Source organism: Elephas maximus, chromosome 23 (genome assembly GCF_024166365.1).
Source record: "Elephas maximus indicus isolate mEleMax1 chromosome 23, mEleMax1 primary haplotype, whole genome shotgun sequence".
Taxonomy (NCBI): Eukaryota; Metazoa; Chordata; class Mammalia; order Proboscidea; family Elephantidae; genus Elephas; species Elephas maximus.
In genome coordinates this window covers 145733-165110 of record NC_064841.1, presented here as the reverse complement: position 1 = coordinate 165110, position 19378 = coordinate 145733, and the positions used below count along the sequence as shown (strand labels likewise).

The 19378-nt window shown below is 38.1% G+C and overlaps 1 protein-coding gene across 1 annotated transcript in view; it reads right to left on the bottom strand.

The window, feature by feature from the left end:
• The window catches only part of KPNA4 (karyopherin subunit alpha 4), an 86286-nt gene that overhangs the window by 45424 nt on the left and 21484 nt on the right, over positions 1-19378 (bottom strand). The window contains exons 2-6 of the mRNA XM_049867614.1: positions 6939-6983; positions 5924-6013; positions 5785-5814; positions 5630-5682; positions 431-526 (exon numbers count right to left, since the gene is read on the bottom strand). Coding sequence (XP_049723571.1) covers positions 431-526; positions 5630-5682; positions 5785-5814; positions 5924-6013; positions 6939-6983 — 314 coding nt within the window. The remainder of the gene's footprint in view (positions 1-430; positions 527-5629; positions 5683-5784; positions 5815-5923; positions 6014-6938; positions 6984-19378) is intronic.

The following is a 19378-nucleotide window of genomic DNA, read 5'->3' as shown; positions in this document are numbered from 1 at the left end:
TTTTGTCTCAAAACATATCCATTCAGCATTTTTATTATCTTTTTAATTTTAAAGACTGTTTAAAACAATCTCTTCAGTACAAAAAGCATACAACCTCCCCGAGTGCTCTTCTTGTTTTCTGTAAAAACTTTCTATTAAGCTATCTATACATCACTCCCCAGTTTTCTCAAGTACCTATTTAGCCAAATCAGTTCTTACAAATTTTCAAAGTTTACAAATAAGTTAAATGTCTCATTCTCAATTTGCTCTCTGGCCTTTACCGTCATCTCTTGGGTTTACCACAGTTTGTATTGTTTTTCTCTTTGACTTTTCAACTCCATCCCATATCCCTTTTCTTTTTTCTTTAAAGATCCAACTAACTACTAGAAAATCTTGTCTTCTACAAAGGATACATTGTAAAAGTACTATTATTTTTTAATAATGTACTTACTTGTCATCTCTTTCAAGACAATGGACTAAAATAGGCAATATTCCAGATTTTATTAGGTCATCAATTGGTGGATTTCGATCACTGGACAAAAGCTTCCTATGAGAGATACATATACCCCTTGTGAAACTTAATGACATACATTATAATTAAATTTGAATTCATATATGATTTTTTTTTATAGATATAACCAAACACCTGAATATTTGGCACAAGTATCCTCTCTGAAAGTTACTTTATAATTTCTATAATACAACCTTTTCTCTAATTATAAAAAGATTAATTTATAAATGAAATTTGCAGAGATGATCAATAATTAGAAGAATATATAGACACGAACCACTTCACCATTTTCATTACTACAGTAATACTATTCCCTCTATAATGTCCCAAATATGGCATAAAAAGACAACAAAACACTGTATATAAAGCCCTGGTGGTACAATGGTTAAGAGCTTGGCCACTAACCAAAAGGTTGGCAGTTTGAACTCACTTAGCAACTCTGCAGGAGAAAGACTTGGCAATCTGTTTCTGTAAAAGTTTGCAGCCAAGAAAACCCTATGGGGGGTTCTACTCTGCCACTTGGGGCTGCTATGAGTTGAGATCAACTTGATGATACCCAACCACAAATGTTCTATATGTTTTACCTTTGGACTTAATTTTGAGTTCAGAGAAAAAAAGTGGGCAGACTCCTTCAATATGGCATTTACCTTGCTAAGAAAGGAATTAAGAGGTCACCAAAATATCTGAAATTTTTCATAATACATCACAACAGAGTCAAAGAACAAAAATAGGATTAATCTCAGTGATGGGCCGCTAGCTTAAATTCATAGCTAATTCTAGTGTCCAATTCTTCATCCTACTCCACACACTCAATTTAAGGCCATACAAGCCCAACAACATTCTCATTTCAGAAACTAAACTGATACAGGATAAGCATAGGAACACACAGAAAAATATTCAAAGATGTGCTGGAGGTATGAAGTGAAAAAGTCAAACACATTCCTGCACTACTAGAGCTAGAGCTTAGATGTCAAAAACAAAAACGAAAATCTAGTGCCTGTTCACACACAGAGTAGACTGCAGGTTCAGCCGGTAAGTCCTCTCTCTATGTGCCCACATATACATAGAGCAGACTTCAGGTTCATCAGCAGATAAGTCCTCTCCGTGGCCTAACACAAATGGTTACCCATTCAAATTCCCCATACTACTAGACAAAGGCAAGGTTTAAGAAAGCTTTATTGGATCATTCATCTATATAAACCAACTGCTGGCTGCTCATTTACTACCCTAGCAATGTAAACGCTGACCTAGCTTTAAACTGCTCCATGAGTTGGCTATATTTTACCTAACTAATCTTATTCTCTGTAACTTTTTTTTTTAATCTTATTCTCTGTAACTCACCAACAGGTCAGTTATCTCTATTGCACAATTTCAATCCATTTCCAAGCCTTTCACATCCTACTCATCTCACTTAGATGCCTCTCTTCTATCTAACCCAAACTCTGAATATCTTTCCATGTCCATTTCAAGTTCTATGTTCTTCTTAATACCCTCTCTGATTTCCTAGAGTATTCATACATCATAGTCTTAACACCCGCTGTTGAGAATCACTACTTCTGTTGTATAGTGTTGCCTTCGCAATTAGCTTCTAAGCTTCTTAAAAAGCAAGAATTATAACACGTGCTATTTTCACAGCATCTTCTGTAAAACACTGAATAGTACTTAGATCAAAGTAAGCAAAAGAAACCAAACTTGTAAAAGTTTTAATCCAGCCTTTCTCAGCCAAGATTCCACAAGAGAACTAAGCCTTACAGAAAATGATTTCCGTGAAATGTTCTCAATTTTCCCAAGGATGATACATAGCTAGTACCATTCCACATGCAAAAGAGAGAAGTTAATTCATTATGCAGTTCTCATTTTTGTAACATATAATATTAAAGACACAAAATTAAGCATCAAGGTTATTTTTTTTAATTACTGTTTTTGTGACTAATCTTAAAAGAAATGGCCCTTTTTTTCCTCTGAGTGCATGATGGTGAAAAACACAAAATCTAAAAAACATAACAAAATCAGTTTGGTGCACTGTCTTGATCTGTGCTAAGGTGCCAGCAACTTTACCCCCCCCCCCACTGTTTTTGCAATATTAATTTCAATGCTAACACAGTGAAAAACGGCAAATAAAGTCTTAGAATTATTATGAAAGTAGTTTTGCTCTTATCTCAGGGTCCTCCAGGGATTCACTCTACCTGAGAAAGAAAAGACCAAAATCGATGTCAGAAGAGACTCTGACACTTGCTCTTCAACGCTGAGTAGTTAAAGCGAAAGGAAGAAATGGTGAACCAAAAGAACTAAACAGAGGATTTCAAAGTATTATAATGACACGTGCCAAGACCTGGAGTTAGAAAACCAAAGAACACGCTCTGCATTTCTGAAGCTCAAAGAACTGAAGAAAGATTCAAGCCTCGAGTTGAAATACTAAAGGATTCTACAGGGAAAATATTAAACAACACAGGAAGCATTAAAAGAAGATGGAAGGAATACAGAGTCTACTGTACCAAAAAGAACTAGCCAACGTTCAACCATTTCAGGAGGTAGCATATGATCAGGAACCAATGGTACTAAAGGAAGAACTCCAAGCTGCACTGAAGGCACTGGCGAAAACAAGTCTCCAGGGATTGACAGAGTATCAACTGAGATGTTTCAATAAAGGGATGCAGTGCTGGAAGTGCTCACTTGCCTCTGCTAAGACATTTGGAAGACAGCTAGCTGGCCAACTGACTGGAAAAGATCCATATTTATGCCTACTCCCAAGAAAGGTGATCCAACTGAATGTGGAAATTATTGAATAGTACCATTAATATCACATGCCAAGTAAAATTTTGCTGAAGATCATTCGAAAGTGGCTGCAGCAGTGTATCCTGCCAGAAATTCAAGCTGGATTCGGAATAGGATGTGGAACAAAGGATATAATACCTGATGTCAGGTGGATCCTGGCTGAAAGCAGAAAATATAAGAAAGATGTTTACCTGTGTTTTATTGACTATGCAAAGGCATTTGACTGTGTGGATCATAACAAATTATGATAACATCGTGAGGAACGGGAATTCCAGAACACTTGACTGCACTCACGAGGAACCTGTACATAGATCAAAAGGCAGTTGTTCAAACAGAAAAGGGGACACTGCATGGTTTGAAGTCAGGAAAGTTGTGCGTCAGAGTTGGATACTTTCACTATACCTATTCGATCTGTATGTTGAACAAATAATCCGAGAAGCTGGACTATATGAAGAAGAACAGGGCATCAGGATTGGACGAAGACTTATTAACAAGCTGTGCTATGCAGATGACACAACCTGAAGGTGAAGAGGCCTTCAAGCACTTACTGATGAAGATCAAAGACTGCAGACTTCAATATCGATTACACCTCAACATAAAGAAAACAAAAATCTTCACAACTGGACCAATAATCAACATCATGATAAACGGAGAAAAGACTAAAGTTGGCAAGGATTTCATTTTACTTGGATCCACAATCAACACCCATGAAAGCAGCAGTCAAGAAATCAAAAAATCTGCATGTGGCAAATCTGCTGCAAAAGATCTCTTTAAAGTGTTGAAAAGCAAAGAAATCACCTTATCACCCTGAAGACTAAGGTGCGCCTGACCCAAGCCACAGTGTTTTCAATTGCCTCATATACATGGGAAAGCCAGACAATGAATAAGAAAGACCAAAGAAGAACTGACGCCTTTGAGTTGTGCCACTGGAGAGTATCGAATATACCACGGACTGCTTTCAAAAGAAGGAACAAATCTGTCTTGGAAGAAGTGCGACCAGAATGTTCCTCAGAATCAAGGATGGCGAGACAACTTTGGACATGTTGTCAGGAGGGATCAGGCCCTGGAGAAGGACACCATGCTTGGTAAAGTAGAAGGTCAGTAAGGAAAGAAGATGACCCTCCACAAGATGGACTGACACAGTGGCTGTGACAATGGACTTAAGCATAACAATTGTGAGGACGGCTCGGGACCAGGCAGTGTTTCATTTTGTTGTACGTCAAAAATCAACTCTGATGATGGTGAACCTAATGACCAATTTAACCACTTATTAATTCTTTCTTCCTATAAACACTGGAAACCTTGGTGGCACAGTGGTTAAGAGCTACGGCTGCTAACCAAAAGGTTGGCAGTTCGAATTCGCCAGGGGCTCCTTGGAAACACTATGGGGGAGTTCTACTCTGTCCTATAGGGTCACTATGATTTGGAATCGATTCCACAGCAATAGGTTTTGGTATAAACATTTATGTGCCATTCTGAGGTGTGACTTCTGCAATTTTCTGTCTACTTAACAAAGAAGTTCTTTTACCTGCAGTGGATAACACTGTAATTCAATAATTTCTTTATCTGTTCTAGGTTATTTAAAGTTGAATACACAAAAGTAGGAAAGCTCCAATAAATATAAGAGATTCTATACACTGAATAAGATACTTGATGAACCTGTGAAATCTTTTTCAATTCTGAAATTCTACAAGTCAATTTCTCACTGATATCACAACACAAGAATATTTACTCTTAAATTCACGAATATACAAACGAACCACTATATTCTACTATGACACAAACATGTTTTCCTCAAACTAATATGAAGGTCTTAGTAATCAGTTTTTCTGGCTTTTCCTGTAAACAATCTATGAGAAAATGAGTTTCACAAGAGAACTGTGCAAAATAACTTGGTATTTCTCCCTGGAAAAGAAAATAGGAGTGTTTCTACCCCTAAATCTTCTTGCCTATAACACTGATACAAGCTTATCACTCTTGATTTATTGCTTTATCAATATGAAGATGATGAGAAAAATTAGCTACCTGGGCAGGATTTGAAGAGCCTGACTTTTTATAAGATTAAACCTATTAATTAGTAAAGGTAAGATTTTATAATGTTTTTCAATTCGTTTATGTCATTAACCTGTCAAATCAGTTTTTCCCTAGCATCTCTTCTGTGCACTAAAGCTTTAACATATTTGTGAGTTTAAAAAATTGCCACCAATTTTAATACTCTCAATTAGAGAACAACTTGGTGTATGACTGTTTTCTATTGCTGTCATCAAAATTTCATTTGACTGACAGGGCTACTATATTGTAAAAGCCCAAAATGGAACCCCTGTTCCAGTGGAAGTTAAAATATATCCTCGAAGTTTAACCTACCTAGCAGCTTGAACTGCACTTAGCTGAATTCCTTGGTTATCACTTGAAGCATTCTATTAAAGAAAAAAAAAGAAAAGAAAAACAATTTATGATGTAGACAAACAATTACTTGTTGAGTCCAAGAAATACAATTGAAGGGAGAGGAAAAAACTTACTTGAACAATAGCTTCTAAAGAGGTATTTTGCTGGGAAAAAAGATAAAGTGAAAATGAAGTTAAAGGTCATCCTGAAATTCTGTATTTATGCAAAATATTTCGCTAGTAATTTTATATCATCAGAATAACAATAACATACCACTCTATAATCACCGTCTATGTCAGAGTCTTCACAGATATCTTCATGTGGTACATTCCTCCTCTTTAAGAGATGCTCATCTCTTTTATTCTTAAAAAATAAAAAAGGAACTTCAATTAAAAAAAAAAACACTTTTTTTTTTTAAAACAAAGGTTAGGCATTGTTATGCCTACACACTGAAATATTAAGTGCTTTTTAAAAGTAAAACTCAAATGCAGATAATTAAACTAAACTGTGAATTAAATACGCCACATTAATATGAACCCCAAACCCCAAATATTGCATTTTTAATGAACTGTGATCTATTAAAAAAAAAAAAAAAAAAGAATTTTTTAAAATTAAAATAGTGTACAGTTTAAGTCGGAACCAAACATACATATTTCTTTAGAAGTACTAAACCGTTTTACACATCATCTGGGAGCTTCTCTTTCTCACCTAAAAGCAAAGTCAAAGCAAAAGTTGGGCAGTTCAAAACCAGACAAAAACCAGCAATGCCTTTCAAAAACCAAGCGCTACCTGAAACTTCACTTAAAACGGCTGGGACAAATTTACAAATATATTCTTCAGTATAACCTACTTAGAAAGTGAATAAAATTTTTAAGTAAGTTCTTTTCATGCGTAACTAGTAACCTATAAACAGCAGAGCTATTTAGTACAACTATCTCTATGATTTATACTTTATATAAATATTTAAAAATTACAGACAATAAAATCATCTGGAAACTCGTTGGTTATCTCTATCTTAGGATGGGGGCAAGTTATATCTTGCCAACTTCAACAGCTTATCAAATTTAGTAAAAAATTTTCATTTTTCAAAAGGAAAAGAAATACTAAGCACTTGAGATCTTTAAAAAAAGCTTAACTATGTTCAGTAAATGAAATTTAGTTATACGATCTACATATTTTACATAAAAATATAATATACATTTGACACCTTTCTGGAGAAATGTATATGTACACGCTATAATGCTGTTAAAATTATTCCTGGAAGTAACCCAATATTAGTCAGACTCACCTTCCTTAACTCAACTACGACTTCATTTCGTTGTCTTCTCATGGTCTACAAGAAATTAAACAAAAAAACTTTTAAATCATCTCAAATCCCCATCACCCAGAGAAAGCCACTATTGATATTTTTAATGTACACACCCCCGAATTTTTTTTCCTAGTTATATATGTATATTAAGTATACTATATACAGTCAGTTTGTCGTACTGTGGGAGCTTGTGTGTTGCTGTGATGCTGGAAACTATGCCACCGGTACTCAGATACCAGCAGGGTCACCCACTGTGGACAGGTTTCAACTGAGCTTCTAGATTAAGACAGATTAAGGAGAAGGACCTGGCAGTCTACTTCTGAAAAGAATTAGCCAGTGAAAACCTTATGAAAGAAGTGGAATATTGTCTGATATACTGCTGGAAGATGAGTCCCCCAGGTTGAAGGCACTCAAAAGTTGACTGGGAAAGAGCCGTCTCCTCAAGGTAGAGTTGACTTTAATGATGTGGATGGAGTCAAACTTTCAGGACCTTCATTTGCTGATGTGGCAAAACTCAAAATGATAAGAAACACCTGCAAACGTCCATTAATAATCAGAACCTGGAATGTACGAGGTATGAATCTAGGAAAACTGGAAATCGTCAAAAATTAAACGGAACACATAAACATCAATATTCTAGGCATCACTGAGCTGAAATGGACTAGTATTAGCCATTCTGAATCAGACAATCATATGATCTACTATGCCAGGGATGACAAATTGAAGAGGAATGGCGTTGCATTCATGGTCAAAAAGAACAGTTCAAGACATATCCTGAAGTATAACGCTGTCAGTGATAGGATAATACCCATATGCCTACAAGGAAGACTAGTTAATATGACTATTATTCAAACTTATGCACCAACCACCAAGGCCAAAGATAAAGAAACTGAAGATTTTTCCCAATTTCTGCATTTGAAATTGATTGAACATGCAATCAAGAATGCATTGATAATTACTGGTGATTGGAACACAAAACTTGTAAGCAAAGAAGAAGGATTGGTAGTTGGAAAATATGGCCTTGGTGGTAGAAATGATGCCAGAGATCACAAGACAGAATTTCGCAATGACTTCTTCACTGCAAATACCTTTTTTCAACAACATAAACGGCGACTATATACATGGACCTTGCCAGATGGAATACACAGGAATCAAATCGACTACATCTGTAGAAAGAGACGATGGAAAAGCTCAATATCATCAGTCAAAACAAGGCCAGGGGCCAACTGTGGAACAGACCATCAATTGCTCACACACAAGTTCAAGCTGACACTGAAGAAAATTAGAACGAGTCTGCAAGAACCAAAGTATGACCGTGAGTATATCCCACCTGAATTCAGAGACCATCTCAAGAATAGATCTGACGTGTTGAACACTAATGACTGAAGACCAGATAGGTTGTGGAATGACATCAAGATCATACATGAAGAAAGCAAGAGGTCATTAAAAAGACAGGAAAGGAAGAAAAGACCTAAATGGATGTCAGAGGAGACTCTGAGATATGCTCTTGAACATTGAGTAGCTAAAGCAAAAGGAAGAAATGATGAAGTAAAAGAAGTGAACAGGAGATTTCAAAGGGAGGTTCGAGAAGACGAAGTATTATAATGACATGTGCAAAGAGCTGGTGGTAGAAAACCAAAGAGAAGAACAGGCTTGGCATTTCTCAAGCTGAAAGGACTGAAGAAAAAACTCAAGCCTTGAGTTGTAATACTGAAGGATTCTATGGGGGAAAATATTAAACGACACAGGCTGTAGCAGTATATTGACAGGGAATTGCCAGAAATTCAAGCCAGATTCAAAAGAGGATGTGGAACAAGGGGTATCACTGCTGATGTCAAATGGATCTTGGATGAAAGAGAATACCAGAAAGGTGTTTACCTGTTTTTCACTGACTATGCAAAGGCATTTGACTATATGGATCATAACAAATTATGGATAACTTTGCTAAGAATGGGAATTCCAGAACACTTAATTGTGCTCATGAGGAACCTGTAGATAAACAGGCAGTTGTTCAGAGAGAACAAGGGGATATACTGCACGGTTTGAAGTCAGGAAAGGTGTGCGCCAGGGTTGTATCCTTTCACCATATCTATTCAATCTGTATGCTGAGAAAATAATCCGAAAAGCTGGACTATATGAAGAAGAACGGGGCATCAGGATTGGAGGAAGACTCATTAACAACCTACGTTATGCAGATGACACAACCTTGCTTGCTGAAAGTGAAGAGGACTTGACACAGTTGCTGATGAAGATCAAAGCCCACAGCCTTCAGTATGGACTGCAGCTCAACATAAAACAAAAATCCTCACAAATGGACCAATGATCAACATCACGATAAATGGAGAAAAGATTGAAGTCATCAAGGATTTCATTTTACTTGGATCCTCAAATCAACACCCATGGAAGTACCAGTCAAGAAATCAAAATGCAATGCGTTGGTCAAATGTCCTGCAAAGACCTCACCTTGAAGACTAAAGTGCGCCTGACCCAACCCATGGTGTTTTCAATTGCATCATATGCATGCAAAAGCTGGATAATGAATAAGGAAGACGGGAAGAACTGACACCTCTGAACGGAGGTGTTGGCAAAGAATACTGAATATACCATGGACTGCCAAAAGAACAAACAGCTCCGTCTCAGAAGTACAACAAGAATGTTCCTCAGAAGCAAGGATGGTGAGACTACATCTTAAATACTTTGGACGTGTTGTCAGGAGAGATCAGTCCCTGGAGAAGGACATCATGCTTGGTAAAGTAAAGAGTCAATGAAAATGAGGAAGACCCTCAACCAGGTGGATTGACACAGTAGCTGCAACAATGGGCTCAAGCATAACAATGATTGTAGGCATGGCACAGGACCGGGCAGTGTTTTGTCCTGTTGTACATGGGGTCGCTATGAGTCGGAATTGACTCGACGGCACCTAACAACATATATAGATGATTTTCTATCTTCATTGCACATTCATAGTCCCAAGTATTGAAAAGCTCATCAAAATTATTACTAGCTTTATAATACTGCATAAAAAAAAAAAAACCTTCAACATAAAAAAAAAATTTTTTTTTTTCATAAGGCTTATAAAAATACAGAGGTACGTTACAGGCTCTCCTCGAAAAAAGCTATAGTCGCACAGATGACGTTACAAAGACAATACCTGGACAAGGTTAGTAAATTCAACTGAAGGGGGGGAGGGGGGCAGGGGGAAACCCACAGTCTTTTCCCCTAAAAGTAAGCACTATTAAATTTACTATGCTTCTGACTTTTTTTTTTTTCCTACTCTTTACCTTGTTTGTGTTTATTTTTAGATCTTAGCGCTCTTCCATGGTGGCATACACAGATCTACTTCATTCTCTCTAATGACCATGTAACTGCTCTATCACATACTGTAACCACTCTCTTATTTTTGAATACATACTCTTCTCTTTTTTAAGTCACCCACCGCACAGACACATGCTTACTGTAAAGCATTCAAATGTTCACAGCAATATACGTTCCATGTCTGTGTATAGATTCACCTCATTCTTTCTAATGACTGCATATGTCAAGACACATTAAGTGGAAACAGCAAGTTACAAAGTATTAAGTGTCTAATAAATATCCTAAACTTACATCCAATACTGAATTTTTGATCTTAAACAAACCTACTCCACCCCCATCTCAGCATATGGCAACTCCATCCTCCCAACTGTGCAGGCTAAAAACCTTAGAGCCAGCCTTGATTCTTCTTTACTCTCACATTTGACATTCAAGGTTAGCAAACTCTGATGGCTCAACCTTTAAACACACTCTTGTCCACACATCACCACCTCCCCTCGGCCTCTACTCTGATCCATCTCACCATGACCTCTTACCTAAATCACTGCACAAACCTCACACCTTGTACCCTCCTTCTACGCTTGTCCCCCACCGTCCTCCTCAGTTCATTTATATCAAAACGACCAGAATAATCCTCACGAAGAGTCTTAAATTTTGTGTACCACAGACTCCTTTGGCAGTCTGGTAAAACCTATGGATACCATCTCAGAATAGTGTTTTTAAACACAGAAAAGAAGTAATAATGGACAGAGCCTGAAGACATTATGGTATGCTGAGTGAAAAAAGTCAATCACAAAAGGGCAAATATTGTATGACCTCACTTATAAAAAAACAGATCAGAAAAGGCAAATGTATAGAGATTAAAGTTTATCAGAGATTACCAGGGTGGGAGGTAGGGGAAAAGGGGAAGTTACTGCTTATGGAGTATCGAGTTTTGGTTCACAGTGATAGAAAAATTGCATTGATTAAGGGTGGGGTTGCACAGCCGATTAACGTAATTGCTGCCAATAAGCTGCACACCTGGAAAAAGTTGAGTGATATATCTACAACAACGACCAAAAAAAAAAAAAAAAGTGTACGTGCTGAGGCTGCTTATGTACAATCAAACACCTCATGGGATTTGGTTCCTTGGTTTGGAGGTTCGAGGTCATGGTTTCATGGGACATCCCAACTAACTGGCTTAATAACACGGTCAGTGCTTCTGTTCTACCTCCCAGTTCATTTCACAGTGCCTGAAGTCTTAAAAGCTTGCAATGGCCAGCCAATGTACAATAACTGGTCTCTGTTCACCTGGAGCAACAGAGGAAGAAGGAGAGTCAGGAACAAGAGAAGTGGAACGTGGCTAACTGCCTCCATGAACAACTATCTCATGTGCCATGAGACCAGAAGAACTAGATGGTGCCTGGCTACCATTTCTAAACATTTTCATAGAAGATTCAATACAAGAATCCTGGGTCAAAAGGGGGGAAAATGCACAACAGAATCTCAAATTCTCATGGACTTCAGGCTTTCTAAAGTCATGGTAGCTGGATAAACCCCTGAATTTATTACCCTGAGATAATCTTTAAACCTTAAGCCAAAAGATATCGCCTGCAGTCTTAAAACCAAAAAATATTTTAGCTTAACTAGTAAAAAAAAGTCTGCCTTGAGCATTATGCTCTTTTGAGAACTACCTGTATGGGATCAACTTGACAACAGCAAATCGAAAGGTGAGACAGGAACCCTAGGGGGCAACGAGTTAATGAGAGAGGAACAACCCAGAAAATGAATGTGAGAACGGTTGCACAACTCATCCATGTCGTTGAACTGTACATGTAGAAACTGTTGAATTGGTGTTATGTTTTGCTGTGTATTTTCTCAACAATAACAAAATAAACAAAATTGAAAAAAGAAAACATAAGATTGCAAAGGAAACCAACTGTATTGATATATACCAACCCCAAACTCATTGCTGTTGGGTTGTTAGTCATTAACGACCCTACAGGACAGAGTAGAAGGTCCCATAGGGTTTTCAATGCTACAATCTTTACAAAGGCAGACTGCCACATCTTTCACCCCCAGAGCGGCTGGTGGGTTTGAATTGCTAACATTTCAGTTAGCAGCTGAGCACTTAACCAGTATGCCACCAAAGATCCTTTATTAACATATAGTTATCAAAATATAAAAACAGAATTATCTAAATATGAAAAAAAAAACACCAAATTGTAGTGCATGAGCTTTTTTATTATGACATTAAATAAGATCTAGTTCTTGCTGTGTGCTGTCAAGTCAATTTTCGACTCACAGTGACCCACGTGACAGAGTGTAACTGCCCCATGGGGCTTTCTAGGCTGTAATCTTTACAGAAGCAGACTGCCAGGTCTTTCACCCACAGAGCTGCTGGGTAGGTTTTAACTACCAACCTTCTCAGTTAGCAACCGAGCGCTTAGCCACTGTGCCACCTGGGCTCCTTAATAACTACTTTAATTTCAAAGTAATGGTAAGTATACATGGCATTTCAGGATTTCTGCAACAACAACAATGTGGTTTTTATTGGTGGCGCCAAAGTCTCAAGTATCTTTAAAACTACTGTGGTTTACTGGCTATATTATTAAATGAAGGAAGTACTAAATTTCAAGGAGTCCTGGTTCTGCAGTAGTTAAGGGTTTTGCTGCTAACTGAAAGGATGACAGTTCGAACCTACCAGGAGAGAGATGGGGCATCTGCTCCTGTGACTACAGTCTTGGAAATCCTATGGGGTTTTAAATTTCAGTTAGAAGTTAGTGAAAATAAAGATAAAATTTTTTTCTCTAAAGATTCTCAAAATCCCAGTGCCGTCGAGTCGATACCGACTCATAGCGACCCTATGGGACAGAGCAGAACTGCCCCGTACAGTTTTCAGGAGTGCCTCGTGGATCTGAACTGCCTAACCTTTGGTTAGCAGCCATAGCACTTGACCACTACGCCACCAGGGTTTCCCCCCTCAAGATTCCAGGCCCACCTTAATTCTACCTTTAAAGATCCCAGGCCCTCCTTAATTCTACCCACAGACTCTGTGGGAAGAAAGGTCCATGGACCCCTTAAAGAATCTCCTTTTAAAAATGCCAGTCAGATCACATCATTCCCCTGTTCAAAACTTTGCAACGGCTCCCCACTTCAGAGTAAAAGCCCAGTCTTTACAATAGCTTAAGTCCAGTCAAATCTTCCCATCTCATCCCCTTCCCATTACCACCTGTCAGACCTCAGCTCCTACCATTCTTTCCTTCACTCATTCTGCTGTACTCACACTAACCTTGCTATTTTTCTAACACACTGGTACTTCTCTTGCCTCAAGTTGTTAACTAATACACTATATAGCAACTGCTAGGAAGTTAACTTCAGAGCCAAACTACTTACGTTCAACTTTCAGCTCTCTGTGCCCTAGTTTCCTCATCTAAAAAAATGGGGATAAAATACCTACTTCATGAAGTCACTGTAAGGATTAAATATGTCAATGCATGTACAGTATGGAAACCCTGGTGGCATAGTGGTTAAGAGCCATGGCTACTAACCAAAAGATCGGCAGTTCGAATCCACCAGGCAGTCCTTGGAAACCCTATGGGGCAGCTCTACTCTGTCCTACAGGGTTGCTATGAGTCACAATCGCCTCGACAGCAACAGGTGTGGTTTTTTGGTTTGGTATATTTAAATAGTTCCTGGCACCAGCAATGTTAGTTATCACTGTTACTGCTATTACCTTAAGTAGAAATGCTCTTCCCCCAGTATCTGCAGGACTCACTCCCTCATCTCCTTTGAGTCTTTGTTCAAATGTCACCTCCCTTGTGAGGTCTTCCCTTTCCTGACCATCCAGCAACACTCCCTCTGGGTACTCTCTCCCTTTATTTTTCTCCATCTCACTTATCACATCCTAATAAACCATATAACTTTATTTTGCGTATTGTTTCTGCCTTTACTAGAACATAAGTTCCACACTGTTGTTGTCGTCAGTCGCTGGCGCACTGCCTCTAACTCACGGAGACCTCACGTAACAGTAAGAAAGGTTGTGCGGACTGTGCCATCTTCACGATCATTGGTATGTTTGAGTCCGCTGTTGCTATTCTGTCAATCCAGCTCATCGAGGGTGTCTCCCACATTTTCACTGACCCTCTATTTTACCAAACATCATGTCCTTTTCTAGTCTTTACCGATGATGTGTCCAAAGTAAGCAAGCTGAAGTCTCACCATCCTTGCTTCTAAGGAGCAGTCTAGTTGATTTCTTCTAAAATTGATTTGTTTGTTCTTCTGGCCGTCCATGGTATATTCAATATTCCTTGCTGATGCCACAACTCAAATGCATCAATTCTTCTTCTGTCTTCCTTAGGAGGGGAATTTTCGCCTGTTTTGTGTAAGTACTGTACCCTTAGCAGTGCCTGACGTACCAGATGCACAACAAACATCTACCAAATGAAAAAACAATCTCATCCATGTAAAAAAAAAAACAAAGAAGACTGTACATACAAATTTTTGTATTCATACAAGCATTTTTTAAGGACAGAGTCCTTAAGTGTATTTGTTAGCTCAAAGAATACGCACATTTTAAATCAAGAGAGCCTACCAAATCGTCCTCTGAAAAGTGCATATGCCAAATGATTTCTCCGAGCAGTGTCCCATAGGATCCATTTCCCCACATTCTCATAAACACTAGCTATTACCATTTAAGAAAAAGCTTTACCAAACCAATTTTTGCCCATCTTGTAGTTTTTATTTGCATTTATTTCCTTGACTAGTAAGATGACTTCTTAGAACCTTTGCCAAATTTTCTTTTGTGATTTATCTTTTTGTTTCTGATGTGTAGGAATTCTTGTTAAATTCTGGACACCAATCTTTATTATTTGACTTTACTGCTATTTTTTTCCATATAAAGGTTTTTTTTGTTTCTATAAAGCATATCTGTCAATCTTTTTTTTTTTAATAGCTTCTGGGTTTTTTTTTTTGGAAACTCCCCAAGATTATAAAAATAGGCTTCTATTTTCTTCTCATAACACTTAAAAAAAATTATTTCCCCTTTTTAGTTTTTTGATTTGTCTGAAGTTTATTTTGGGAACAGTGTATGGCAGAGTCCAGCTGAATTCCAAATGGATAGTCAATTGTTCAACATTATTTATAAACTAGTCCATAATTTCCCCACCGATCTGAAATACCAACTTTACTATGTACTAAATTCCTATAGCCACAGGTCTACTTCTGAACTCTTTATTTTTGTCTTTATGAGAGCCAGTACCAAGCTGTTTTAATTACAGTAGTTTTATGACATAGCTGAATTTAAAAGGTGGGGCTGCTTCCTAGGGTTGAAAGGGTAGGGCTACCACCTTGAGTTCCGGAGGGCGTGGCTGCTGTTTCCACAGGACAGAATAGGGCCACCCAGGGCTGAGGGGCATGTTTGCTGTCCTAGTGGGCCTAGAAAGGGGGCTAGCTGAGGGGCCTCTGCCCAGAATCTGAAGGGTAGGGCCTCTGCTCAGAAAATGGAGGGTGGGGCCAATACCTAGATATGCCTGGAGAAGAGGTTTATTTTCTAGCCTTGAGATCTAATGGAATTTGTCCTGCTAGATATTGGACTTGCTTCGTACCTGTGACCCTTTCTTTCCCTTCAACTTTTCCCTTTTGGAATGGGAATGTCTACCTCGTGCCTGTAGTTTGGAAGCAGGTAACTTGCATCCTACGTTTCATAGGTTTACAGATGGAGAGGAAGTTTGCCTCAGGATAGATCTTACCCAGAGTCTCACCCATATTTAATTTAGATGATTCAGAAAATGAGTTTGGACTTAGAGCAGACGCTGGAATGGGTTAAGACTTTCGGGGATGCCGGGCTGGGGTGAATGTATTTTGCATGAGGGAAAGACATGAATTTAGGGGAAGCTAAAAGGTGGAGTGTTATAGATCAAATTGCATCCCTTGAAAGTTACGCTGAAGTCCTAACTCCTGCACCTACAAACACGACCCTGTTTGGAAACAGTTTTCTTCTATAAAGGTTAATGATATCATACTCCAGTAGGGTGGGTTCTAAGCCTAATCCCTTCTGAGTGGTGTCTTACAAAAAGAGAACAGACACAGATTCACGGAGGCGGGGGGACAGGTAGAGGGACCATGTGAGGAACCATCTACAAGCCAAGGAATACCAGGGAACACCAGGGACTACCTACAAGGAAGGACTCTCCCCCAAAGCCAATGCCCTGATTTGGATTTCCAAGCTCCAAAACTGTTTTTTAAAGCCACCCATTTCTGGTATTTTTTGTTATGGCAGCAGTAGGAAACTAAGACATTCTTTCTCAAAATGTCTTAGCTAATCTTACATACGCATAAATCTTTTATCGCAATTTTTTTTTGTCAGATCAATTTATCTTTGCTTAAGTGAAGCTTGAGTGATCTTCAGAGCTCTGATACAGATATGGATTTTAAAAATATCAAGACTCAATTTAAAATTTAGTTAAGTAGGCTGCAAAATGAATAAAATAGTCAAAACACTACAATAGGAGCTTTAACATTCACTATCTCATTTAATTATTATAGCTATAAGAAGAAATATTTCTTTTTACAAATGAGGAAACTAAGGCTTAGAGGGGTTAAGTAACTTGTCGAAGGTCACATGGCTAGTAAGTGTGACAGCTAGCATTACATTACATTAGAACCCAGACAGTTGGATACAAGGCCCATATACTTAATCACTAAGCCATGTTGTCTTCTACAAGTCTTAAAACCAAATATAGTTCCAGCCAGCTTCAGAGTCTCTGGTTCACACTAAATCAAAAGTACTATTACCAAGACTGTAGCACTGTGGGTTCAGTGGTACAATTCTTGCCGTCATGAGATGTCATGCACAGCTGCCACCATCTGTCAGTGGAGACTTGGTGTGTTGCTATGATGCTGAACAGGCTTCAGCAGCACTTCCAGACTACAATGGACTAAGAAGTAAGGCCTGGAGATCAACTTCCCAAAATCAGCCAATGAAAACCCTACGATGGATCACAACAGTCTGATCCACAACTGATCACGGGGATGGCACAGAACCAGGTAGCATTTTATTCCATTGTGTATGAGGTTGCCACGAGTAGGCCCCAACTTGATGGCGGCTAAAAACAACTATTATCAAGGCAAGGGCTTTGCACAGTATCACAAAAAGCAAAAAACAAAAATCAATGAATGACTCTAGGAAACAAAAAAACCATACAAAGAAAATAAAATTTATAAAACGTACTACTATTCAATAAATTAAGTAAGGTGGAATTCTGAGGGAGAGAAGTATTTCTAGTCTTTTATTACTGACTGCTCCATCCAAAGTAGCAGGATTAAGGTAGAATGAACTCTGACTAACTTTTCAGTAGAGGAACTGTTAAATTCAAAATAATTACTGTAAATTTCCATATTTTGTTTACCCCAAAAAGAATTTTTCCATTATAGTGAATCTTATTACTAAATTTGGAATTTCTGATAATACAAAATTATGAATAAAGGATTTGTTAAACCAATTTAACACTGTAGTTGTACGTAAGACTGAGTCTATTACTACCTACAGGAATTGTAAAACAAGAGATTTGACAATCCTTTTATTATAGAGTAAGAAAAGAGTTTTTTTCCCTTAAAAAAACAAACAAAAAACTACCACCTCCAAGACAAAGAGAACACTGAATAAACTGGTAGAAAAGTAGTCTATGCACCTCAGCTTGGCAGCATTTATCCATGTTTTTTATTGCAAAAAAAAAAAACCCTCAAAAGTGGTATTAGATATTTAGGCATTTTCAAGTCACAACCTCATCTCAAATCAAGGACTCTTATTTTTCTCGGATCCCATGAACCAAACCCATTGTGTCGAGTTGATTATGACTTATTGCGGCCCTATAGGAGAGAGTAGAACTGCCCCACAGGGTTTCTAAGGAGCAGCTGGTGGATTCAAACTGCCAACCTCTTAGTTAGTAGCCAGACTCTTAACTGCCATGCCACCAGGGCTCTGGGTCCCACGAAAGGGGTATAAAGAGAGGGATGTTTTTTCTAAGTTTGCCCTTACGTTAGAGAGCAGGCTGTGTATCATACACACAGATATAATAGTTGTGAATTTCCACTACTTACAGGAAATCCTGGTGGCATAGTGGTTAAGTGTACGGCTGCTAACTGAAAGGTCAGCGGTTCAAATCCACCAGGAGCTCCTTGGAAACCCTAAGGGGCAGTTCTACTCTGTCCTATAGGGTCGCTATGAGTTGGAATCGACTCGACAGCAATGGGGTTTTACACTGATATAGCAAGTAGTAAGCCTTAGAATGGAAACCCTGGTAGCGCAGTCGTTAAGTGCTGCGGCTGCGAGCCAAAAGGTCGGCAGTTCGAATCCACCAGGCGCTCCTTGGAAACTCTACGGGGCAGCTCTACTCTGTCCTATAGGGTCACTAACCTTAGAATTTAAAAAAGCTGCCAAACTTGCCAAATGGCTTATGGGACAAAGAGAGCTATCTAAAGGACCAAGGCTGTAAATGAGGGCAGATCACCTAGAATGTTTTATTTCTTTGTCATACAGTTACAAAATTCTAAATTCAGGCAAAAGAGGACAAGAAATTTTCCCAAAAAATTCAAACGAATTAATCTCACATAAATACAGAACGCTATCTCTATCAAAAAGGATTGTCATTTATATTTAACAAATACTTACTAAGGTCCCAAATATTTACTACTATGTGCCCAACTAGGTGCTGAACACTTTCTCTGCTCTTCTGGGGTGTGGGGTCTAGTACTTTCTTTCCAATTAGTGGCTACTTAATTTCTTTTAATTTTCAGGTGAGTTTAACCAATACACAGTTCTTTAAAAATCCAAAAAGTCATTAAGTTACAATATGTTCATGCAATAATATACTTCATGAAATTCAGATGTTTTGAATATTCTTGAACAAAAAGTAACAGGATTTAGATTAGCTAAGACTTAATTTCAGGAAAGAAACTTATAGAAACTCTTAAATTTTTTCTCATTAATTCTTTAGAATTAGCTTTAATTCTTCCTAGAGTTCATCATACAAAGAAATACAATACTTTTGATTTTATTTCACCCAGCCTGACTGTCATTCATACCCTAGGAAGATTACTAGTTAACAGCACTACAATCAAGAGAAAGT